This window comes from Ahaetulla prasina, chromosome 16 (assembly GCF_028640845.1).
Source record: "Ahaetulla prasina isolate Xishuangbanna chromosome 16, ASM2864084v1, whole genome shotgun sequence".
NCBI classification, from domain to species: domain Eukaryota; kingdom Metazoa; phylum Chordata; class Lepidosauria; order Squamata; family Colubridae; genus Ahaetulla; species Ahaetulla prasina.
In genome coordinates, this window is record NC_080554.1 from 11108555 (window position 1) to 11134163 (window position 25609).

General features: G+C 48.7%; 2 protein-coding genes across 3 annotated transcripts in view; both read left to right on the forward strand.

Annotated features, from left to right (window-relative positions):
* RABGAP1 (RAB GTPase activating protein 1) overlaps positions 1-25609 on the forward strand; it is a 99648-nt gene that overhangs the window by 46047 nt on the left and 27992 nt on the right. For both annotated transcript variants that reach the window (XM_058159259.1, XM_058159258.1), the window contains exons 14-16: positions 16886-16999; positions 19560-19634; positions 24855-24980. In XM_058159259.1, coding sequence (XP_058015242.1) covers positions 16886-16999; positions 19560-19634; positions 24855-24980 — 315 coding nt within the window. The remainder of the gene's footprint in view (positions 1-16885; positions 17000-19559; positions 19635-24854; positions 24981-25609) is intronic.
* GPR21 (G protein-coupled receptor 21) lies at positions 585-4521 on the forward strand. Its single transcript, XM_058159279.1, has one exon. The coding sequence runs from the start codon at positions 731-733 to the stop codon at positions 1817-1819; it is 1089 nt and encodes a 362-aa protein (XP_058015262.1). The 5' UTR covers positions 585-730; the 3' UTR covers positions 1820-4521.

The window sequence follows — 25609 nt, forward strand, 5'->3', positions numbered from 1 at the left end:
ACACACAACCCAAGCCAGCCCCAGGCAGACACACAACCGTCTCCTGCCTGGCTGGCTGGCTAGGAAGAGCTGGCCTTTGTCCTCCTCGGAGCATCGGCAGGTAGGAGGAGGAGGAGGAGGGGGGGGCAGTCTCCAGAGCATCCCTCCTCCAGATATCGTGGGAAGCTGGTGGGCAGCTGGCCCCCCTCTCCTCTCCCCCTCTCCTGCAGTGTTGGGGGCGGGGAGGCCGCCTGGCGCATCCAGGGAGGAAGGGAGGGATGCTGTAAACCGCCCCTTCTTTCTTCCTCCCTCGGCTTCCAAGAGGAACCGCCTCCACGTGGCTCCACTGGCCGCCTCTCCTCCCCTCCCTCCCTCCCCCAACCCTCCTCGCCAGCCTCCCTCCTCCTCCTCCTCCTCCTCCTCTTTCAGCCAGAGAGCCGCCCAGCAGCAGCGCACCTCTGCTCCCCCCCAGCGGCAGCCAGCCGCCTGCTGCCAGCCAGCCAGCCAGCCCAGCTGGAGGAGGGGGCGGTGGCTGCCGGCAATAGCAGCAGCAGCAGCAGCAGCGAGCCAAGAGGGAGCATTGCGGACAATGCCCGGGTGGCTGCCACACTCCTCCTCGCCTTTTCCCGAGGAGCAGCAGCAGCAGCCGCCGCCGTCGCGCACGCAGGAGCTGCCGCAATGACAGCCGGTGCAGCAGCTGGGCAGCGGCCGCCGGCGTGAAGGGGGGGAGACCCGTGGGCGCCATTCCAAGATGAACGCCTCCCTGGATGGCAGCAGCCCTCCCGGCAACGGGAGCGGCGGCGGCGGTGACAGCGGCGGGAGGCCCTTCTGCCTGCTGGCATCCGGCTACCCGGACAACCTGGACGTCTGCCTGCTGGAGGTGATCATCATCGTCTTCCTCACCGTCCTCATCATCTCGGGCAACCTGGTGGTCATCTTCGTCTTCCACTGCGCCCCGCTGCTGAACCACCACACCACCAGCTACTTCATCCAGACCATGGCCTACGCCGACCTGCTGGTGGGCGTCAGCTGCCTGGTGCCCTCCCTCTCCCTGCTCCACCACCCGGTGGCCTTCCTGCCGGAGTCGCTGGTCTGCAAAGTCTTCGGCTACGTGGTCTCGGTGCTGAAGAGCGTCTCCATGACCTCGCTGGCCTGCATCAGCCTGGACCGCTACATCGCCATCACCAAGCCCCTCACCTACAGCACGCTGGTCACCCCCTGCCGCCTGCGCACCTGCATCCTGCTGCTCTGGCTCTACTCGGGCGCCGTCTTCCTGCCCGCCTTCTTCGAGTGGGGGAAGCCCGGCTACCACGGGGACATCTTCCAGTGGTGCGCCGACTTCTGGGACACCCGAGCCGTCTTCACCCTCTTCATCGTGGTCATGCTGTACGCGCCGGCCGCCTTGGTGGTCTGCTTCACCTACTTCAGCATCTTCCGCATCTGCCAGCAGCACACCCGGGAGATCAACGAGAGGCGGGTGCGCTTCAGCTCCCAGGAAGGGGAGGCATCCGAGGGGCAGCCGTGCCCCGACAAGCGCTACGCCATGGTCCTCCTGCGCATCACCAGCGTCTTCTACATCCTCTGGCTCCCCTACATTGTCTACTTCCTCTTGGAGAGCTCCTCGGTTTATCACAACCGCCTGGCCGCCTTCCTGACCACTTGGTTGGCCATCAGCAATAGCTTCTGCAACTGTATCATCTACAGCTTGTCCAACAGTGTCTTTCAGAAAGGGTTGAAGCACCTCTCGGGTGCCCTTTGCACGCCTTGCGCCCGGCACCGGGCGGCCAAGGACTCCTCCGCCTCTCGCAGCAAAAGACCTTCCAACGGGTGTCATGCCTGACGGGGGGGGGCTGGCTTGCTTTCTCTCCCCCACCTCCCACTCCCCTCTCCCCGAACTCAGGACCTCCAGATGTGCAAAAAGAAATACGCTACTGATCTCAAAAGGATTTCCACCAGCACGTGGGGCAGCTGCCGGGTTTCTGGGTTCCAAGTCCCCGGTGCGAAGCAGGAAACAGTCCACTTTGACCGGGAGGGGAGGGGAGGGAGGGTCTTTCCCTCTTTTTCTTGGAGTGACTCAACGGATGGTCTCCAGTGCCGGCCAAAAGACCCTCCAGTTGTTCCTCGCCTCTTCGCCCTGATGTTTGGAGATCTGTGCTCTTTTGTCTCAAGTGCAGGAGTGTGGTTTAAATAGTGTATTCTCTTTGATTTGTTTCGTGCAAATGCCAAAGTATGTTTCAAAAATCTTATGGGTCCAAATAACGATTGTCCCCCTCCAACCCCTCACTCCCACCCACCCACCCACCCACCCACCCCACTCGCCTCGCCCATAGCCAATAATTCCAGCGTCCTCTTTTCTCCTCTTAGGGTTTTTTATAACCGTGGTTATTCCTCTTCTCTCCCCCCCCATCCCTTTTAGGGGTTTCCTCCTACCTACCCCCACCCTCCCCTCTGTCTCACCAGGTTGTTCATTTGTGATTTAAAAGTACCGTATTTACATTTTTCTTAAAAAAAAAAAAGAAAAAAAAAGAATTTTTTTTGAAACGTCTGTGTAGTTAAATGAATGACTTCGGAGCAGACCAAAATTAGCAACTGAATAAAAGTGTTTCCTTTTTTTTTTTTCCTCCCCTCTCCTCCCTCTGTTTATTTATTTATTTATTGAAGCCTGCGAGGGAGAAAAAAAAATATTTATTTTCTCCTTTTCCTTGTTTTCAATTTTGTAAGGCAGCTGCTTGGGCATGGAGTCATTCGTTCCTAGGGACGGCTTGGCTTGTTTTGGCTTGTTTTGAGGCAGTTTCTCAAAACAAATTTCTCTTTCGATATATATATATATATTTCTAAGTTCCTGATCGCTGTGATAAGGAAAGCAAAAAAACCCCAAAACTTTGGGAAAAACCGAGTTAAGGCGATGTTTACGGTTGGGATCGTGACTGAAAACCCCGAAAGTTTTGAAATCTGTTGAAAAAAGGCTTCTCGGTTTTGATAACGGTGAAATGCAAAATTGTGCGTTTGGGTGTGTTTGGGTGTACTTACCTATCCATTTTAAGAAAGCAGCCAGGTATTCAATCTTGATTCAAATTCTACTAGGATACATCTGAGGCACTGCCTGCATTGGGGTGGAAAAAAAAATACGTTTTTTTGTATTCAGGCTACATTGCTGAGGTTAATCAACCAACCAAGCCATCTCTGCAAAATACCCACTTTTGATCTAGAGAGAAACTGGCCCAATTTCTCACTAGATTTGAGGCTGCTGAGAGTTGCCAGATGCCAGTAACTACAAGCTACAAGCTAAGAAAACTACAAAGGGGGAAGCCGGCTGCTAGTCCGTAAGTTTAATATGGAACTGCTAGGAACAGGAGCAGTCTACCTCCGAATACCAATTGCTGCAGGGGATTGGTTGTCACGCCCCCCCGAGAAGAGTGGCTTTTCTTCGCCTGCCCATTGTTAAGAAACGGGATGCAGTGCCAAACGGGAGTTTTAATTTAAACAAGTCTTCCTTTTTCTTTTTTCTTGTTCCCTTATTTTTTTTAAAACTTGCCATTTTAAAGGCCAATCCTGGAAGTTCAGCTTGCCAAGCAAACTTTAACCTCGCCTCTTTCTCCGTCTCCCCCCACCCCCACCCCCCAAATCTGCGGACCGGCCACTGAGATCTGGCTAGGTCTTTTTTCTTTCTTTCCCCAAACAGATCCCCAGTGCATGTTTTAATTACTTGCTTCCCGATGACCGAGCTTTAAATCGCAGGATAAGCTTGTCTCTCTTGGTCGCTGCTTGAACGAACGGAGGAGCTTGCGTCTGTGTGAGATGAGCATTTGCCCGTTTATCCCCAAGAAGGAAGGGGAATTTATTATTATTATTATTTATTAAATTTGTATACTGCCCTTCTCCCGAAGGACTCAGGGCGGTTTGCGTTGGGCAAGGGGAAGAAACTTTAACATGGCTGCGAAGACCTTTCAAAACTACACATAATGGCCAGGTTCATACAACTTCTTTAGTTCAAGCTAAAAACAGGAGAGAAAACGCATGGCCATTCTCTGCCGTTGCCTCTTGCCTTAACCTTGTTTGTCTGGGTCTTGCCTGTTATGGGAACCCTTCATAAGTGTCATTTTTAAAAAAAACGTTAAAATTTTAGAGACTTGGCACGGGTCCAGGGCTGTGCTTGGATCCAAACACCGTAAATGAGGCTCGGGGACTAAGACGCTGAGCTTTGTCGATCAGAAAGGTCGGCAGTTCCACGGTTCAAATCCCTAGTACAGATCTTCTGTGAGAGCAGGGGGGTTGGGCTAGATGACTTCCAAGGTCCCTTCCAACTCTTGTTACTGATCCCCTTCGCTCTCCTGGCTGCCCTGGGGAGCAGAGAAGAGACACTCTATGTGTGTATGTGTGTGTGTGTCCCAAAATCTCTCCGCACACCTTTGGCAGAGGCTGATGTTTCGGGTTTGGGGGCCTGCCTTAATATTGATGTACGATTTATTTGATCAAATCCAGAGAGCGCCCATCTTGCTCGCAGAGCGATTCCAAGAAATAAGCCAAAGAGCCCCGATTTTTGGGGGGAGGTGATAGGGGAGGGGCAAGAAGATACCCCTATGCCAGGCTTGATGCTGGGGATGTGTGTCATTTTTTGTGGGGGGGCGGAGTGGAGGGAAGAGGATATCAAAGCTTCTACGGGAGAGGCTGAAATATCCATCGGAGCTCGACAAGCATAGCTGGGGTAGAGCCGCAAAACCTCCAGCGGTTTCCGATCCCGAGCAAAAGCAGAGAGAGAAAATACAGGATTTGGGTGGGTGGGTGAGTGGGGTGGGAGAGTGGGGGGGGGTTCGCATTCTAGTTGTGGTTCGCATCGGTAGGGCCGAGAATCACAGCTTTAGAGGCTCAGACTGAACGATGGGATTCACCAAGAAGAGCCCCCAAAACCGGGTCTCCGAAGACGTCTGTGTGGGGGTTATTGTGTTGTTTTGTGGGGTTGTGTTTTTGTTTTGTTTTTTTTGCATTTGTGATAGGGATGGGTTAACAAGCCTTTGGTGCATCATTGAAAGCCAGCCGTATTTAGCTGTTCTGGAAGGGGTTGTCATGACCAGCTGGAGTATCCCAGCCTTTAAAAAGAAAATAAATCTATCTTAAGTTTATCTAAATGCGGGAGGGAAAATTAAACAGGCAGCGCTTATCCTTCTGGACAGGTAACGGAGACGAGAAGCCATTCCAACCATCCATCGTCGGGATTTTTTATTTCCGAGGGAGAAACGGCTTTTCCTGCGTTGCTAACAACTGAAAGGACCCCCAAAGCAGTAAAAAAAAATAAACCCAATTCCTGCCTTTCTAGGTTAGGAACTTTTTTTGTGTTTCTTGGGGCAATAATTGTGTAGCGTCAATTTTTGCCGCCTTCTCAGAAGTCCAGCTTAGCAGGACTTGGGAGTTTTCTGTGTAAAAACACACACGCACACACAAATGTGCTTTATTCCCACCCCAGCTCTTGGCTCCCTAGAGACGTCTCTTAAATGCCACCCCATTCTTACTGGCAGGAAAAGATCTGGCGCTTTGTCCCCAAAAAGGACTCGTGTGTGTTTTGCTTGGCAGGGACGCCTGGCGTGCGAAATGCTTCCATGGCTCTCTCAGTCTTTCCTCTGGTTAGCCTGTGAGATACCGTCCTTGGGACGTTTTTGCTTCTTGCTCTCGGCTTGGGTCACAAGAAAAAAAAAAGGGTTGGTTTTTTTATTTGCATTTATATCCCGCCCTTCTCCGAAGACTCAGGGCGGCTTACACTATGTTAAGCAATAGTCTTCATCCATTTGTATATTATATACAAAGTCAACTTATTGCCCCCAACAATCTGGGTCCTCATTTTACCTACCTTATAAAGGATGGAAGGCTGAGTCAACCTTGGGCCTGGTGGGACTAGAACCTGCAGTAATTGCAAGCAGCTGCTGTTAATAACAGACTGTCTTAGCAGTCCGAGCCACTCAAGGACCCTTACCAATAAAGGAGAATATTCGTAGCTCAGGGTCGAGATAACCGGGTCCTTTGGTGCTCTCGGAGCTTGGTGGGTTTTTTTGCAGATGTTTCCTTACCTAGCCAGGTATCATCATCAGTGGGAGGAGGAGGACTGTGGGGTCCTTTGGTGGTCTCTGAGCTTGGTGGGTTTCTTGCACACGTTTCCTTACCCAACTAAGTAACATCATCAGTGCCGGAGGGAGTGAGATTGGGAGGAGGATTGTGTGGTCCTTGGTGCCCTCTGAGATAGGTGGTTTTCTTACAGATATTTCATTACCCAATAATATTACCCAGTCCCAAAAATGCCACCCCCCCAAAGCCTCGAAAACGCCCCCCTCCCCATAAAACCCCGGAAACAGGCTGAAAAAAAAAAAAACTGGAAAAGGCCTGGGAAAAAAAAACTGGAAGAGGCCAAAAACTTTTTGTTGCTGTTGTTGTTTTCCTCTTCTAAACGTAGGTGCGTCTTATAGTCCAAAAAATACGGTACCTCTATAGCTATTTTCAAGCTTTTATATTTTCTGCTTGACTGTTTTGTCTTTTCATCTCCCTTTATTTTATTATTTTATTATTTGCATTTATATCCCGCCCTTCTCCGAAGACTCAGGGCGGCTTACACTACGTCAAGCAATTGTCTTCATCCTATTTGTATATTATATACAAAGTCAACTTTTATTGCCCCCAACAATCTGGGTCCTCATTTTACCTACCTTATAAAGGATGGAAGGCTGAGTCAACCTTGGGCCTGGTGGGGCTTGAACCTGCAGTAATTGCAAGCAGCTGCTGTTAATAACAGACTGTCTTAGCAGTCTGAGCCACCAGAGGCCATGTCCCACTTATGTCCCACTCAAACCGGGGGGGGGGGCAGAGCATTGGGGGGGTGGGGGTGACCGTGGCATGCCCCATCGGATCTTTCTGACCTTCTACTTTTCTCGACACCCCCTCCCCCGCCTCCTGCACCCCTGAAGAGACCCCCATCCTCCATCCCTTCGCACTGCCTTAAGGGGGGTGGGTGGGTGGTTTGCAAGTACCCCTGTTTCTTCCGCAGCTGCCTGCTGCCCGCTTTTCACCAAGCGACTCTTTGGTTCATTTTTCTTGTGGGAAACATGAGCCCTAAAAGGAAGGGAGCGCAGCTGAGAAGGCTGGCATCACATGGGGAATTTCCTCTTATTTTTAGAACCGGGGGTTTATGGCCATATTTGGCCTGAAACAATGGCTTATTGTAACTTTTTATTGTTCCCATCAACGCCCAGGCCCGGGTTCCTTCCCACCTGTTCTCACTTTTGTTGGCTGGATCCAACCCGGGGTGAAAAGGTGGCTGTTGGCAAGTCTTTCTTTCTTTCTTTCCCCCCCCCCCCAGGGTGACTTAATTCCATGTCTTCCCCCCCAAAAAAATACGGTACCTCTATAGCTATTTTCAAGCTTTTATATTTTCTGCTTGACTGTTTTGTCTTTCATCTCCCTTTATTTTATTATTTTATTATTTGCATTTATATCCGCCTTCTCCGAAGACTCAGGGCGGCTTACACTACGTCAAGCAATTGTCTTCATCCTATTTGTATATTATATACAAAGTCAACTTTTATTGCCCCCAACAATCTGGGTCCTCATTTTACCTACCTTATAAAGGATGGAAGGCTGAGTCAACCTTGGGCCTGGTGGGGCTTGAACCTGCAGTAATTGCAAGCAGCTGCTGTTAATAACAGACTGTCTTAGCAGTCTGAGCCACCAGAGGCCATGTCCCACTTATGTCCCACTCAAACCGGGGGGGGGGGGCAGAGCATTGGGGGGGTGGGGGTGACCGTGGCATGCCCCATCGGATCTTTCTGACCTTCTACTTTTCTCGACACCCCCTCCCCCGCCTCCTGCACCCCTGAAGAGACCTCCACCCTCCATCCCTTCGCACTGCCTTAAGGGGGGTGGGTGGGTGGTTTGCAAGGACCCCTGTTTCTTCCGCAGCTGCCTGCTGCCCGCTTTTCACCAAGCGACTCTTTGGTTCATTTTTCTTGTGGGAAACATGAGCCCTAAAAGGAAGGGAGCGCAGCTGAGAAGGCTGGCATCACATGGGGAATTTCCTCTTATTTTTAGAACCGGGGGTTTATGGCCATATTTGGCCTGAAACAATGGCTTATTGTAACTTTTTATTGTTCCCATCAACGCCCAGGCCCGGGTTCCTTCCCACCTGCTCTTACTTTTGTTGGCTGGATCCAACCCGGGGTGAAAAGGTGGCTGTTGGCAAGTCTTTCTTTCTTTCTTTCCCCCCCCCCCCAGGGTGACTTAATTCCATGTCTTCCCCCCCAAAAAAATACTACATTTCCTGCGTGGGCTTTCTTTCTTTCTTTTATCGAAAAAGTTTTACAAATTTTTTTACCACTTAATTCCCCCCCATCTCCCCACCTTCCTCCTCTCCTTTCCCCCTCCCCTCCACCCTTCCCCCCCCACCCCATCCCCAGGACTTCCCAGAGCAGAATACAGGTTATTGCATCTATCAATCATAAGCTAAATTACACCAATAAACCCTAATCCATAATCTCTCCTCTCCCTTTGAAACCTTAACTCTCCTTTCCCTTATAAACAAGTACAGTAAAGGTAAAGGTGAAGGTTCCCCTCGCACATACATGCTAGTCGTTGCCTAATCTAGGGGATGGTGCTCATCTCCGTTTCAAAGCCGAAGAGCCAGCGCTGTCTGAAGACATCTCCGGGGTCATGTGGCCAGCATGACTCAACGCCAAAGGCGCACGGAACGCTGTTACCTTCCCACCAAAGGTGGTCCCTATTTTTTCTACTTGCATTTTTACATGCTTTCAAAACTGCTAGGTTGGCAGAAGCTGGGACTGGTAACGGGAGCTCACCCCATTACACAGCAGCACTAGGGATTACCTTTACCTTTCGATCAACAAGCTCAACGTCCTAGCCCCTGAGCCACCATGTCCCTAAACAAGTACATTAATACAATACAATTCTTACAATCACTCTTAAAACTATTTAACACTTCAATCTAAAATTTGATTTAAATGTAATCAGTCCAATTTTCCATTCCAGTGTATATCTTTCTTGTAAATTCTTTGAGTACATTAAAGTTTCTGTTTTCTTTCTTAAGTCCATTAGAATTAGTCCAATCAGCAGTGCTGCATCTTCCAATATATCGGTAACGAAAGTCCAACTACCAACATTAAATTTAAAGGCAATTTAGGCCTTATTATTCTTCAAAATAATGTGTTATATAATCCACCAAATTTATAATTCTGTCACCTTATTAACAAATAATATCATTTTTCAATCCTTAATACTCCATCTCTTATTCTATTTTTATCATTACCTTAAAGGTAAAGGTAAAGGTTCCCCTCACACATACGTGCTAGTCGTTCCCGACTCTAGGGGGCGGTGCTCATCTCCGTTTCAAAGCCGAAGAGCCAGCGCTATCCGAAGACGTCTCCGTGATCATGTGGCCGGCATGACTCAACGCCAAAGGCGCACGGAATGCTGTTACCTTCCCACCAAAGGTGGTCCCTATTTTTTCTACTTGCATTTTTACGTGCTTTCGAAACTGCTAGGTTGGCAGAAACTGGGACAAGTCACCCCGTTACACGGCAGCACTAGGGATTCGAACCACTGAGCTGCCAACCTTTCGACCGACAAGCTCAACATCCTAGCTCCTGAGCCACCTGAGCAACCTTATTTAACCCCAAATCAAATTTTATCCTAAGTAATTTACAATACTACAATCACACAAATATTTAAATTATAAATTCAAACAATACCATTTAACTTTTATCCAAATTCTTCCCCATACTTCCATCACTTTATATCAAACCTTCCAATTATTAATTCCAACAATACCATTTACATTTAATCCTAATTATTCTGCGTGGGCTTTCTTAAGGCGCAAGAGAGAAGGGCTGGAGATGAAATCACTTGATTTCCCAATCAGAAGAAAATCGCTAAAAAGCCTGTGTAAAAGATTCTCAGTCCTCCCAGCTCGTGGTTGTGGTCCATTTTGAGGAGGCAACTGTACTTTCTTGGTTTTTTGGTTTTTTTTAGAAGATGTTTCGCTTCTCATCCAAGAAGCTTCTTCAGCTCTGACTGGATGGTGATGCGGAAACGGAAGGTTTGATAGAGATCAGTGATGGCTAACCTGTCGTGTCCCCCTCCCCCTCCTCCGACCGGGTCTAGGAAGTCCGTATCAAGCGTGGCAATGAAGCCTCTGCAGCTTTGCCAAATTTCTCCGAGGTTTCTCAGGGCAGGCAGGAGTCCAAGTTGTGACTTCAGCAAACTAGATGAGACTTTGCTTGACTCAAGGTTGGAATGCCACAAGCAGGTCCTTTATATAGGCTGTGGGGTGTGGCTCCATGACTCAGCATTTATCCAGGCCTGCCCCACCCTTCCTTCTGCTGGCCTCGCCTCTCAGATCTCCGGAAATGAGGATCCTCCCACTCTGAACTGTCTTCAGCTGGATCTGCTGTCAGCTTCTGGGAAAGGGAGGGGTCAGAGGGAGCAGGTCCGGGTAATTGCACCACTTGGCTGACTTCCTGCTCTGACGGCTGCATGGAAGGAACATACACACTGTATGAGTGAGCTGTATTGGGTTTCTGTTTTCACTCCTTGACTCCTCTCCGGGCATGGGGCCAGGGCCGGGGGCTGGAGGCATGACACACCGTTCATCTTCATTATCAGACTCGGAGTCTGATAACAGGCCGGGAGGAGACGGGAGGGGCCCGGCTGAGGAGGACGAGGCACAACATAACCTTTTTTTCCCCCCTCGGGTGCCAAAAGCGGGCGCGCGTGTGCGACAGTGCCCACACCCTTAATCCAATGCCTCTCACGTGCCCCCCCATGCACGCATGACTTCCCCATTCCCATGCTCCTGCCGCCCCCTCCACACTTGCCCGCCCCCTCCCCCTGCGCCCCCTGGCCCGTTTTTGTCCCAGGAGGTTTCAGGGAGGCCTGCTAGGTCCAAAATTGGTGTAGGGGGCCACACTGCACCCCCCTGGCCCCCTGTGCATGCACACACGACACTCCCGGCCCCCCTGCACATGTGTGCATGACACCCAGTCTCCCCTGCACATGTGTGCGCGTTTCCGCAAACCAGTCAGCTGGCCAGCGGGAAGCATGCGCATATGTGCAGTGGAGTTGACCTAGGGCGGTGGCTCGTGTGTCCGCAGAGTCAGCTCCGCGTGCCATAGATTTGCCATCACGGATATAAATAATGTCACAGCCCTCCCTCTGTGGAGGGGGAGAGATAGACAACATCCTTTATCTTCAGTCTACAAACGGGTCTCCAGCCTTGGCAACTTTATGACTTGCGGACTTCCAGCTCCCAGAATTCCTCAGTCACCATGCGCCCGGCCTTGGAATTCTGGGGAGTTGAAGTCCGCAAGTCATAAAGTCGCCAAGGTTGGAGACCCCTGGTCTACAGCACACTCCTTTCAGCAGTTCCAAGAGAGCTCCACGCCCATTTGAGCCACTCAGGTGTCCCTGAGGACACAGATAAACCTCCAAGCGGCCTCAACGACCCTCTAAAACAGGGGTCTCCAACCTTGCCCACTTTAAGCCTGGTGGACTTCAACTCCCAGAATTCCCCAGCCAGCTTTTCCCTTTCCTTCCTTCCCTTCCCTTCCCTTCCCTTCCTTTCCTCTCCTTTCCCCTTCCTCTTCCCTTCCCCTCTCCTTCCCTTCCCTTCCATTTTTTGTCCTGTCCTGTCCTTCCCTGTTCTTCCCCTCCCCTCTCCTTTCCCTCCCTTCCCTTCTTCCTTCCCTTTCCTTTTTTTTTCCTGTCCTGCCTTGTCCTTCCCCTACCCTACCCTCCTTTCCCTTTTCCTTCCTTTCCTTTCCTCCCCTCTCCTTTTCCTTTCTTCCCTTCCCTCCCCCCCGTCCTGTCCTGCCCTTCCCGCCCCTCTCCTCTCCTCCCCTGTCCTTTCCCTTTCTTCCCTTTCCTTTCCTTCCTTTCTTCAGTGCCGGAAACCTGAGCTGGTCTGGCGGGGACCATTCTCCCACCCAGCTATAAAAATAGGGTTCCCAGTCACACAATGGTTGAGCTGGCCTTGTTTGTACTATTGAATCCCAGCTGGCTATTTTTTTTTCTCCTTTCCGGTCACTTTCTCTTGCCACTAAACAGCATGTTCCAGTAGCAAGAACATTTGTGTGTGTGTGTGTAGCATTGATGCCCATTCCCAAGACAACTGCTGACCCTCAAAAACACCATGTTAAGAGCCAGCATTTCAACTTCAACCCAGGTCTCCTGTCTCTCAGAAGTGTTGGCCTTTGATTGGGTGGGCGGTCCGGTGTTCTCGCCCCACGCCGGTGGGTTCACAGTTACGGCCTTTCTCTGCACGCCGGTGGAAGCTGGCACCGGCGACGCTTCAGATGTTGATCCTGCAAACGAGACCAAATTCCCAGCGAGGTTTGGAAAGATGGAATCACCTCATGGTGCCTCGTTTGCCCATGTTCGGGTGGGGGCAGGGGTGGGCTTCAAAAATTTTAGCAAGGGGTTCTCGGCCCGGTTGCTGGGTGACCGTGGCCGTGGTGGGCATGCACCATGGCGGTGTGTGTGTGTGTGTGTGTGCTTTTTGCTGTCCCTGGGCTCTGGAGGCTTCCTTTGAGCCTCCCGGAGGGCAAAAACAGCCTCCCCAGGCTCTGGAGGCTCTCTGGAGGCTGGAAATGGCCCCATTACCAGTCTTCCCGAACTTCCGGTAGGCCCGTTTTTCACCCTCCCCGAGCCTCCGTGTGTGCCCTGCACTTACCTGCATCCAAAACGGGCCGCTTGGGGACTCCTAGGAGGGGAGGTGTGGAATGGGCGAGACTAGCCAGGAGTGGGATTTGGGGGTTCTCCGAACTGCACAGAATCTTAGCTAGAGGTTGTTGTTGTTTTTTTAATTTGCATTTATATCCCGCCCTTCTCCGAAGACTCAGGGCGGCTTACATTGTGTTAAGCAATAGTCTTCATCCATTTGTATATTTATATACAAAGTCAACTTATTGCCCCCAACAATCTGGGTCCTCATTTTACCTACCTTATAAAGGATGGAAGGCTGAGTCAATCTTGGGCCTGGTGGGACTTGAACCTGCAGTAATTGCAAGCAGCTGTGTTAATAAAGACTGTCTTAGCAGTCTGAGCCACCAGAGGCCCTAGATTCTCCCGAATCCCTGCGAACCCCCAGCAACCCAGGGGGTACCGATTTTCAAACCTGTCTGCCTCTACCTTATTGGCGGGGGGGGGGGCAATCTCTGGCCCCAGTCCACCCCAACCAGGAGCCGAGAAGCAGAGCGACGGTTCCTGGCGGGTGGGGGGGAGAAACAGTCTCCGATCGCTCCTCGGTGCCTAAGCAGTTCGAGACTTGCCGAGTCAGGAAGTTTGGTTTGCAAGTGTGAATTTAATCCTGGGGGGGGGGGGTTTCTCTCCTGGACCGCAGTTTCACTCGGCTCCTTCCTGGTCCCTCGAGACTCTGATGGGTGATATGACCTGGGGTGGTGGGTTGGGGGCTTAGAAGCCAGCAAGGCCAAAGATGGCAGTTTTCAAACGTGGCTGGTGGGAGAGAGAAAGTCCAAGAATGCCTTCCAGTCATGCTTGTGACCCATCATGGGTGTTCTCGATGGCCTTTTCGAAGTCGGGTAGTGGTGGTAGAAATCCGCTTATCTCGCTCCCCAGCATTGCTAATCGATGCTTGATAAACCTCTGGTTAATAGCAATAGCAATAGCACTTAGACTGTATATACCATTTCACAGTGCTTTTACAGTCCTCTTGAAGCGGTTTACAAAGTCAGCATATGCTCCCTCCAACAATCTGGGTCCTCATTTTACTGACCTTGGAAGGATGGAAGGCTAAGTCAACCTTGAGCTGGTCAGGATCGAACTGCAGGCAGTCGGCAGAATTAGCCTGCAATGCTGCATTCTAACCATTGTGCCACCACAGCAGATAGATAGATAGATAGATAGATAGATAGATAGATAGATAGATAGATAGATAGATGGATGTATAGATAAGAGATTAGATAGAAGATAGATAGATGAGAGAGAGATGATAGATGGTAGATGTGTAGATAAGAGATTAGATAGATGATAGATACATAGATAGAGAGACAGAGAGAGAGATGATAGATGATAGATGATAGATAGATGTGTAGATAAAAGATTAGATAGATGAGAGAGAGATGAGAGAGAGATGATAGATGATAGATGATAGATGTGTAGATAAAAGATTAGATAGATGAGAGAGAGATGATAGAGAGATGATAGATGGTAATGTGTAGATAAGAGATTAGATAGATGATAGATACATAGATAGAGAGACAGAGAGAGAGATGATAGATGATAGATGATAGATAGATGTGTAGATAAAAGATTAGATAGATGAGAGAGATGAGAGAGAGATGATAGATGGTAATGTGTAGATAAGAGATTAGATGATAGATAGATAGATAGATAGATAGATAGATAGATAGATAGATAGATAGATAGATAGATAGATAGATAGATAGATCCCTTAGAGTGAATATACCACTTCACAGTGCTTTACAGCCCTCTCTAAGCGGTTTACAGAGTCAGCTTCTTGCTCCTAACAATCTGGCTCCTCATTTTACCGACCTCAGAAGGACAGAAGGCTGAGTCAACCTTGAGCCTGGTGAGATTCGAACTGCCAAATTGCAGGCAGCCAGCAGGCAGCAGAAGTAGCCTGTAGTTCTGCACTCTAACCCTTGCGCCCACTGCGGCTCATTATGGCTCCTTAAATCATATTGCAGGGTAAAAAGGCTGTGGAAGGGGGGGTGGGTAGGGGGGGTATATGTGTTCCCCCCCCCTTCTTAACAGATCCCATAAAATAGACTTCTCCCCCACAGGCAGGAAGGAAGTCCAGGTGATTCTGCCCTCGGGCCAGTTTATCCTGACACTGGGGGCTTGTTTACAACCTTGGACCAAGGAGAGGATCTCATGCTTCTAGTTGGAAACAAAGTTTGCTGGATCCTCAGGCTTCCAGGCTGCTGCTGAGGCCCCAAATTTACCGTCTTCCCCTTTCTACACTTTTTTTTTTTTTTAAATTTACATTTATACCCCGCCCTTCTCCGAAGACTCAGGGCGGCTTACAGTGTATAAGGCAATAGTCCCATTCTATTTGTATATTTACAAAGTCAACTTATTGCCCCCTCCAACAATCTGGGTCCTCATTTTACCTACCTTATAAAGGATGGAAGGCTGAGTCAACCTTGGGCCTGGTGGGGCTTGAACCTGCAGTAATTGCAGGCTGCTGTGTTTTATAACAGGCTTCTTACAGCCTGAGCCACCACGGCCCTAGATAGAATCTTGATTCTATCCTTCTACACTAATGGAAGGATAGAATCAAGATTGCATGAAGGGGTGTTTGTGTGTCAAATGATTCTCCAGAACACCAGGAGGCAGGACAGGAAACAATGGAATGGATGGAAACTAACCAAGGAGAGAAGCAACCTGGAGTTGAGGAGAAACTTCCTAACAGTGCGGCAGTTAATCAGTGGAACAGCATGCCACCAGAAGTTGTGGGTGCTTCTGCGTGCCATCTCTGGCACGTGTGCTATAGGTTCGCCATCACGGGTATAGGGTCTCCTTCTTGAGCAGGGGGGGGCTGGACTAGAAGACCTCCAAGGTCCCTTCCAGCTCTATTCTGATTCTGAAGTATTCATACGATTTTATAATGCCTTAGTAAGACCACACTTGGAGTACTGCATCCAGTTTTGGTCGCCACGATATAAAAAAGATGTGGAGACTCTAGAAAGAGTGTAGCGAAAAGCAAACAAGAAGATTAGGGGACTGGAGGCTAAAACATATAAGGAACAGTTGCTGGAATTGGGTATGTCTAGTTTAATGAAAAGAAGGACCAGGGGAGACATGATAGCAGCCTTCCAATATCTCAGGGGTTGCCCCAAAGAAGAGGGAGTCAAGCTATTCTCCAAAGCACCTGAGGGCAGGACAAGAAGCAATGGGTGGAAACTAATCAAGGAGAGAAGCAACTTAGAACTAAGGAGAAATTTCCTGACAGTGAGAACAATTCATCAGCGGAACAACTTGCCTCCAGAAGTTGTAGATGCTCCAACACTGGAGGTTTTTAAGAAGATGTTGGATAACCATTTGTCTGAAGTGGTGTAGGGTTTCCTGCCTAAGCAGGGGGTTGGACTAGAAGACCTCCAGGGTCTCTTCCAACTCTTATTATTCTATTCTAGTCTAATGAAAAGAAGGACTAGGGGAGACAGGATAGCAGGGTTGCAATATCTCAGGGACGCGGTGGCTCAGGGGCTAAAATACTGAGCTTGTCGGTCAAAAGGTCGGCAGTTCAGCGGTTCGAATCCCTGGTGCTGCCGTGTAATGGGGTGAGCTCCCGTGAGTTGTCCCAGCTTCTGCCAACCTAGCAGTTCGAAAGCACGTAAAAAATGCAAGTAGGAAAATAGGGACCACCTTTGGTGGGAAGAGAACAACGTCCCCGTGCGCCTTTGCCGTTGAGTCATGCCGGCCACATGATCACGGAGACATCTTCGGACAGCACTGGCTCTTCGGCTTTGAAACGGAGATGAACACCGCCCCCTAGAGTCGGGAACAACTAGCACTTTTGTGCAAGGGGAACCTTTACCTTTAATATCTCAGGGGCTGCCCCAAAGAAGAGGGAGTCAAGCTATTCTCCAAAGCACCTGAGGGCAGGACAAGAAGCAATGGATGGAAACTAATCAAGGAGAGAAGCAACTTAGAACTAAGGAGAAATTTCCTGGCAGAACAATTAATCAGTGGAACAGCTTGCCACCAGGAGCTGTAAATGCTCCAACACTGGAGGTTTTCAAGAAAAGATTGGACAACCATTTGTCCGAAATGGTGTAGGACTTCCTGCTTGAGCAGGGGGCTGGACTAGAAGACCTCCAAGGTCCCTTCCACCTCTTGTTATTCTGTTATGCCTTCTTCCTCTCGGCTTCTGCAGGAGTCTCCGCAGGACAGCGCCATCACTCGGGACATCAACCGGACCTTCCCGGCCCACGACTACTTCAAGGACACCGGCGGGGACGGGCAGGACTCGCTGTACAAAATATGCAAGGTACCAACCGTTGCCATCCTTGTGGTTGGGGTGGGGGGGGAGAGAAACGGAGCGCTTTGTTCTCTCTCGGCTGGGATTCGGGCACAGCCCAGTGGGAACGGGAGTCGGAGAGACGCATGGAAAAGCCGGAGCTGCGCCTGCTATCTCAGTCTGTCGCCTTTCCAGGGGGACTACAGTACCCAGAACCCCCAGCCAGCTTTGACTCAGGGCTTCTAGGATAGAATTGAGCTGTTGCTGGATTCTTCCTTTGGGCCCCAGTGGATCCAGAAGAGAAGGGGGGGGGGGCTGGACTAGAACAGTGGTCACCAACGGGTGGTCCTTGGAGCACTGGTGGTCCGTGAGAAAATTTGGGTGGTCCGCAGAAAAATTATTGGCATTTTTTATATTGTACTAAATCAGGGGTCCTCAAACTACGGCCCCTGGGCCGGATATGTGCAATGAACGTTTGTGTTGCTGCAGAGAGTCTCCCCCTTCGGGGTCTTTTTATGTGGGTCGGAGGGGGGCAGAAATTCTGACGTGGGATCTGCTTCGACCTCCTGGTGAAGGCTGGAGGGAAGCGCCGCTGGTGGCGAAGAGCCGGAGGGCCAGTGGGACTGCATCATGGCTTGGAACTGGCTGACCATCTCAGCCCGCTGAGCTTCCAGGTGCCGGTACTGGCTTTGCACTTCCACAGGTCTTCCCTCTGCTTGGACAGCCTATTTTTTTTTATTATTATTATTTACATTTATATCCCGCCCTTCTCTGAAGACTCAGGGCGGCTTACAGTGTGTAAGGCAATAGTCTCATTCTATTTGTATATTTACAAAGTCAACTTATTGCCCCCCCAACAATCTGGGTCCTCATTTTACCTACCTTATAAAGGATGGAAGGCTGAGTCAACCTTGGGCCTGGTGGGGCTTGAACCTGCAGTAATTGCAGGCTGCTGTGTTCTAATAACAGGCTGTCTTATGCTCCTAGTCCTCAGTGAAGTGCTTCTGCTGAGCCTCCTTCTCAGTCAGATCCAATTTGAACTGAGCTGTTTTGCCAACTCTTTCTCGTGGTGGCTGCTTAGCTCCAACAGCTGCTTCCTGTTGGGGCCCTAAGGAGCCCGGGCGGGCAGGCAAGGGGTGGCTGGGAGGGGAGGGGCGAGTAGAGGCTGGCGAGGCACCCCTCGATGTGAGTGACATCAAGTTGGCCACGCCCACCCAATCGCATGACCACCTAGCCACACCCACCCAACCAGTCCTTAAGCAGATCATATTAGTGGTCCGTGGGATTTAAAATTATGAACTTGGTGGTCCCTGAGGTCCAAAAGGTTGGTGAACCCTAGACTAGAAGACCTCCAAGGTCCCTTCCAGCTCTATTCTGATCCCCCCCCTCCTTCCACATAGTCCTTCATTTGCATTATAAGGTAGACCAATGAATGCCGGAGATAATTAGCAGGTAGTGGTAATTAGCAGGTAGAAAGCCCGGCTGGCTTCTCTTTTGATAGTCCGGCCAGCTCTTTGAATTTGGCCTTTTCCAAAGCTGCCTTCCCCTGGGGGAGTGGGGGGGAAGCACTCATCTTCCTGGCCCCCTCCAAAGCTCCTTGTCAAATTAGCGGAGATGAGCCCTGCCTGGCCTCATGCCAATCAAAGAGTTTTTGCTTTGCTCTTTGAAGAAAGTGGCAGAGCTTTGGTTCCCCAAAGGGCATCGATGGGCGAGAGGCTTAAAGGGCGGCGTGGGCAGAGCTGATGCCTACCTTCCTTCCTTGGCAAAGGCTAAAATTCTGACTTATAAGAGCTTGGCTCCTGAGACCCCTTTCTCTTCCTCGACCACCGAGTCCAGTCGGTGGTTGGAGTCTTGGTGGACAACCAGTTAAATATGAGCCAACAGTAGGCGGCGGCAGCCAAGAACGCCAACACAATCCTAAATTGCATGAACAGAGGGATACAATCAAGATCAAGGGAGGTCCTAATACCACTGTATAAAGCCCTAGTAAGAACACACCCAGAGTATTGCATCCAGTTTTGGTCACCACACTATAAAAAAGATTTTGAGACTTTAGAAAGAGTGCAGAGAAGAGCAACCTAGATGATTTGGGGACTGGAGGCCAAAACATACGATGAACAGTTGCAGGAACTGGGCCTGGCTAGTCTAGTGAAGAGAAGGACCAGGGGAGACAGGATAGCAGCCTTCCAATATTTGAGGGGCTGCTACAGAGAGGAAGGGGTCAAGCTATTCTCCAAAGCACCCGAAGGCCAGACAAGGAATAATGGATGGAAACTAAACGAGGAGAGATTCAACTTAGAAATAAGGAGAAATTTCCTGACAGTGAGAACAATCAACCCATGGAACAGAAGTTGCCTTCAGACGCTGTAGGTGCTCCATCCCTGGAGGCTTTCAAGAAGAGACTGGACTGCCATCTGTCAGAAATGGTGTAGAGTCTCCAGCTTGGGTGCGGGGTTGGGCTAGATGACCTCCGAGGTCCCTTCCAACTCATCTGTAAAATCAGTTGCAGAAGGTTAGGCGACACGGCTGGTGGGCTGCTCCCCAACGTTGCCTGACGATATCTTCTCGCCCTTCCTTCCTTCTTCCCCAGGCTTACTCGGTCTACGACGAAGAGATTGGCTACTGCCAAGGACAATCTTTCCTGGCTGCAGTGCTGCTCCTACACGTAAGTCTCGCTTGAGTGCTTTTAAAAAGGGGAGGGGGCTTGGCTTCCAAGGACACCCCCAGGACTGCTGGGGTGAGAGCCACCTTCGATCCTGAACAGAGAAACCAGCGGGCAGGAGCTTGTTAGCATCTCTGCCGGTTTGCCTGGAATTGCATCCCAAAACCTTAAAACGAGAAGGGTTTTTTTGTTTTTTGTTTTGCTTTCTTTTAAATGCCCCCCACCCAAATCCAGGAAAAATCAGGCCATCCCGATTGGCTCAAAGGCCAATAATCCTCGTCCTACGACCACGATGGAGACCGAATTTTTTTTTCTATTATTTATAAAAGTTTTTATTTTTCCACAACAACGACAAAAAAACACACGTTCACATCGAACAATTACAGTGTGCTGAAGGGGTGCTTATATATCTTCTTGTGCAATCTCAAAATGAACATCCCTTCCATACATATATTTTATCTTATCTTTTCTAACATATCTTTCCTTCTAACCAATTGTAAAATAAATCCCATATTTTATAATATTGCTTGTCTTTTTTTTTTTTAATTTGCATTTATATCCCGCCCTTCTCCGAAGACTCAGGGTGGCTTACACTATGTCAAGCAATAATCTTCATCCATTTGTATATTATATACAAAGTTAACTTATTGCCCCCAACAATCTGGGTCCTCATTTTACCTACCTTATAAAGGATGGAAGGCTGAGTCAACCTTGGGCCTGGTGGGGCTTGAACCTGCAGTAATTGCAAGCAGCTGCTGTTTATAACAGACTGTCTTACCAGTCTGAGCCACAGAGGTCTTCTTGATCTCTAATTTCGAATGTCAATTTGCTCATCTCTGCACATTCCATCACCTTCCTAATTATTTCATCTTGCAGAGGTAATTTCTCATTTTTCCAATTTTTAGCAAACACAATCCTGGCTGCTGTAACAATATTCACAATCAAATATTTTACATCTCTAGTATATATCTCAGGAATAATTCCCAGCAGAAAGACTTCTGGCTTAAAATCTATATGTTTTTGAATTATTTTCTCCAGCCACGTGTATATAGCCACGAAAATATCTTTTCGCTTCAAAGGAGACCGAAATTGACGTCAGCTAAGGGGAGACGTCGGTTAAGGGCGTTTTGACACCTTTTCCTGCCACGGCGGTTAAGCGAAGCCCTGCGGTTGGTTCCAAAGAGTCACCCGGTTGTTAAGTGGGATCTGGTTCCCTCCCCTGCCGACTTCGGTGGTCAAGAAAGTCGCCAGAGGGGATCACCGCGATCCCACCTGGGCCACTGCGACCGTCGTAAGTGGGAGTCGATTGTCGAGCATCCGAATGTAAATGGTGTGGGATGACCACGGAGATACTGTAACGGTCGTAAGTGTGAAAAACGGATCAGGAGTCACTTTTTTTCTCCAGTTGCCGTTGTAACGTTGAATGGTCGCTAAACGAACGGTTGTGACTCCGGGAACTACCTGCGGAGCCTTCCCGGCGGTGCGTCCCTCCTGCCTGCCTGCCTCTCACAGGTTTCCCGTCCTTGCAACAACTTGTGTTGTCATTGTGGGTCCTTTTGCCAAAGAGGCCAGGTTTCCTCCGGGGTCAAATGCTTTGCAAGGGGCTAGTCCACAATTTATTTTCCAGAAGAAATTGTGGACGTCTGTTGAGAGCCTTGATCGCTGGAAAGGAGGTCTCCCTATCCATTTTGTCTGGTCTTTCCATTGGATTCCTGAAATAGTTTTTTCCCCCCCTTCCGGCCTTTACAAATTATTTTTAAATACTTTGACAAAGTTGGGTGGATTTTTTCTCCCCCACACTTCCCCCCCAACACCCTCCTGTCAGATATCAAGTGAGGCTTCCCAGAGCTTCCGGCTCATTCCTCACCCAGTGGAATGACCTTCCTTCCTTCCTTTCTTCTTTTTCTTTCTTTTCTATCTTTCTCTTTCTTTCTCTCTTTCTCTCTCTTCTCTCTCTTTCTTTCTCTCTCTCCCTCCTCCTCTCTTTCTCTCTCTCTCTCTTTCTTTCTCTCTTCTTTCTCTTCTCTTTCTTTCTTTCTTTCTCTTTCCTTTCTTTCCTCTTTCTTTCTTTTCTCTGTCCCTCTTATTTCTTTCCTTTTTATTTCTCTCTCTCTTTCTTTCTCTCCTCCCTCTCTTTCTTTCTTTCTTTCTTTCTTTCTTTCTCTTTCTCTGTCTCTCTCTCTCTTTTCTTTCTCTCTCTCTCCCTCTTTCTTTCCCTCTTTCTTTCTCTTTCTCTCTCCCTCTTTCTTTCCTTTCTCTCTCTCTCTCTTTCTTTCTCTTTCTTTCTTTTTCTCTTTCTTTCGCTCTCCCTCTATTTTTTCCTTACTTTCTCTCTCTCTCTCCCTCTCTTTCTTTTTCTTTCTGTGTCTCTACCTCTATTTCTTTCCTTTCTTTGTCTCTCTCTTTCTCTCTCTCTGCCTGCCTGCCTCCATCCCTCCCTCCCTCTCTCTCTCTCTCTCTCTCTTTCTTTCTTTCTTTCTTTCTTTCTTTCTTTCTCTCCTCCCTCCCTCTCTCTCTCTCTCTCTCTCTCCCCCTCCCTCCCTTCCTTCCTCCACCCTTCATTTCTTCTGAAGGATGGCTAAATAGAAAAAGACCCAGCGCTTGTGTGAAAAAGCAGACTTCCTGCTGGATTGACAGGAGCACATTCCTTCCCCCCCCCAACTTTCTCTAACATATACACAAAAAAGGACACGTCAAGTTATTCAAACATATCCAGAATTTGAGGGACAGGACGGGGCTTTGCACCAACCAGCTCACAAAACCAGTTTGAAGATTTGGGGGGGGGGGGATGTCTCGGAACCATGTTTAAGGCAGTTCTCACAAGCTGCTTCTCCTCAGTGGTTTGCGTTGCGATGCTGGTTTGTCTCCAGACCATGGTTGAGCTTCTCCAGACAAGCCCAGGAGATCTTCATTGAAGGTTTCCTTGGGTTGTGGATAGAAACTCAAAATACAGGTACTTCTCCACTTACAGCAGTTCATTTAACGACCGTTCCAAGTTACGACGGCACTGGGGGGGGAAAAGTGACTTATGACCCTTTCTCACACTTAACGACCGTTGCAGCATCCCCGTGATTTACATTCGGATGCCTGACAACCGACTCACATTTATGACGGTTGGAATGTCACATGATTCCCTTTTACGACATTCCAACAAGCAGAGTCAACCGGGGGGGGAACCAGATTCACTTAATAATTAATTTAACAACTGTGGCAAAAAGGTCGTAAAATGAGGCAAATCTCACTTAAGTGTCTCGCTTAACAACATAAATTCCAGTCTCAATTGTGGCCGTATGTTGAGGACTTTATCTGTTGACCTCTTCGACATTTTTTTTCCAACTATCCTTTGGCTCGAGCAGCCTGCCGAAACGGCCTCCAACTTTTCAAATCTTTTATTAAAGTTCATGAAATTCTCCCCTGCTTTACATAATTTACACTTGCTCAAGAGAAACTAACTTTGGAAACTAAAGAGCTTCTTGATGCGGGTGAAGGAGGAGAGCACAAAAGCTGGCTCGAAACTCAACATTAAGAAAACTTAAGATCATGGCATCCGGGCCCTCTCAGTTCCTGGCAAAAGAGATGGGGAAGAAATGGAGGCAGTGACAGATTTTATCTTCCTGGGCTCCAAGATCACCGCAGATCTCGGGGACTGCAGCCAAGAAATTAAAAGACGCTTGCTCCTGGGGAGAAAAGCTATGGAAAAGTTAGACAGTGTACTAAAAAGCAGAGACATCACCCTGCCCACAAAAGAGTGCAATCAAGGTGATGGTTTTCCCAATTGCAATGGATGGCTGTGAAAGTTGGACCATAAGAAAGGCTGAGCGCCAAAGAATGGAGGCCTTTGAACTCTGGTGCTGGAGAAGACTCCTGCGAGTCCCTCGGACTGCAAGGCGATCCAACCGGTCAGTCCTAGAGGAGATCAACCCTGACTGCTCTTTAGAAGGCCAGATCCTGAAGAGGAAACTCAAATCCTTTGGCCACCTAATGAGAAGGAAGGACTCCCTGGAGAAGAGCCTGATGCTGGGAACGATGGAGGGCAAAAGAAGAAGGGGACGACAGAGACCGAGGTGGCTGGATGGAGTCACTGAAGCAGTCGGCGTGAGCTTAAATGGACTCCAGGGGATGGTAGAGGACAGGAAGGCCTGGAGGAACGTGGTCCATGGGGTCGCGATGGTTTGGACGCTACTTCGCAACTTACAACAACAACAACACCTTCTAAAAAAAAAATCCCCTTGGTGGAATGGTTGGACACTCTTATTCCCTATGGAATATTTTGGAGGCTCATGTCCCTGCCCAGACAAATAAACTAGGTTTTTGAGATGGCTTCTTCACCTGTGTTTCAAAACAGAAGGCCAGTTTGGGTTCCCCTTGTTTGTTTGCCAGCCCCCACAGGACCGGGTTGACTTCTTCTCGGAAAAGAAAGCTGAAACATTGGTTTTTGGGGTGTCCCAAAAGAAGGAAGGGGCTCCCTGGACAAGGAGAAATACAGTAGTGGCCAAAATTGTGGAAACCTTTTGGGAAAAGTGGTATTTTCTAAAATTGGCTAATAACACCACTTTTTTGAGGGGAGGAGTACCATAAAATTATGTATCAATGGAAAGATAGTTTAATCAAGAATGCAATGCAATAACTTTTATGAAGGATTTGCTATTAGAATAGCAGTTACAGGATAAAGAAGAAAAGGGAAACACGTAGAAAAAATGCGATATACAAAAATTATTCCCATGTCAGTTGATACTTAGTTGGGTAACCTTTAGTATGAATTATGGCCTTACAACGTCTTCCCATAGAGTGAACCGAGTCTTTTAGTTCTGCAGCCGTTATCATGTGAAAGCAAGATAGAATGATGGTTTCTATTAACTGGGTTTTATTGCTGAGTCACTTCTAACTAACAAGTTTCTTTAATCGGCTCCATAGATTTTCAGTTGGGTGAAGGTCTGGTCTCTTCCCAGGCCATTCCAGCAGTGGAATAGGATTCTCTTGAAACCCCAAACAAACAAAAAAAAGTGGTCTTATTAGCCATCAAACCTCAAAAATACATTTTCCCCAAAAAGTTTCCACAATTTTGGCTGCTACTGTACAAATTTCCTGCCGATGGATCTGGCTGTCCCATCTGTTTAGCTCGTTTCAACACTAGGCGTTGTTTTTCCTCAAATGTTTAGATTCAGGATCTGTTTGTTTAAAAAAACGCCTGACAGGAGATTTGATTCTCCCATCTTTTGACAGATGCCTGAAGAACAGGCCTTTAGTGTTCTGGTCAAAATCATGTTCGACTACGGACTCAGGGAGCTTTTCAAACAGAATTTTGAGGACCTGCACTGCAAGTTTTATCAGCTGGAACGTCTCATGCAGGTAAGAATGTCCCTTAGCACATCTTTCTCCTTCTGTCCTGGCCATTTTTTTTACAGAGGCGGGATTGAGAGGGTTTTAACAAACTGCATCCCTGTCTGGTTTGGTGGCAGCAGCGCCTCAGATAGAAAGTCCCTACAGAGAGTGGTGAAGACAGTGGAGAAGATTATAGGAAGCTCACTTCCCGTTATTCAGGACGCTGCTTATAAGCGCTATGTGGTTAGAGCTCGAAGCATCGTTAGAGACCCCACGCACCCACTTTAAGGACTGTTTCTGTTGCTCCCCTCTGGGAAGAGGTTTCGAAGTATTTCTAGTAGGACCACCAGATTCTGGAACAGCTTTGTTCCCTATGTGCCATCCGTCTGGTAAACTCACAAGGTTCGTTTTTCTCATCATAAACATGTACACATCCGAACTAGGCAGTGTTACTTCTCTACTTCATATAATATATGTGGGTATATGTATAATTTTGTATTTATTTATTGTGCCATGTTTATGTAGTATATATTGGAGGCGGTGACCCTTAGAGAGCTGTGTGCAACAATATTTAATGGATGCCGATTAGTATACACCCAAAGTGACAATAAAGTTATTATTCTATTCTATTCTATTCTATTCTATTCTATTCTATT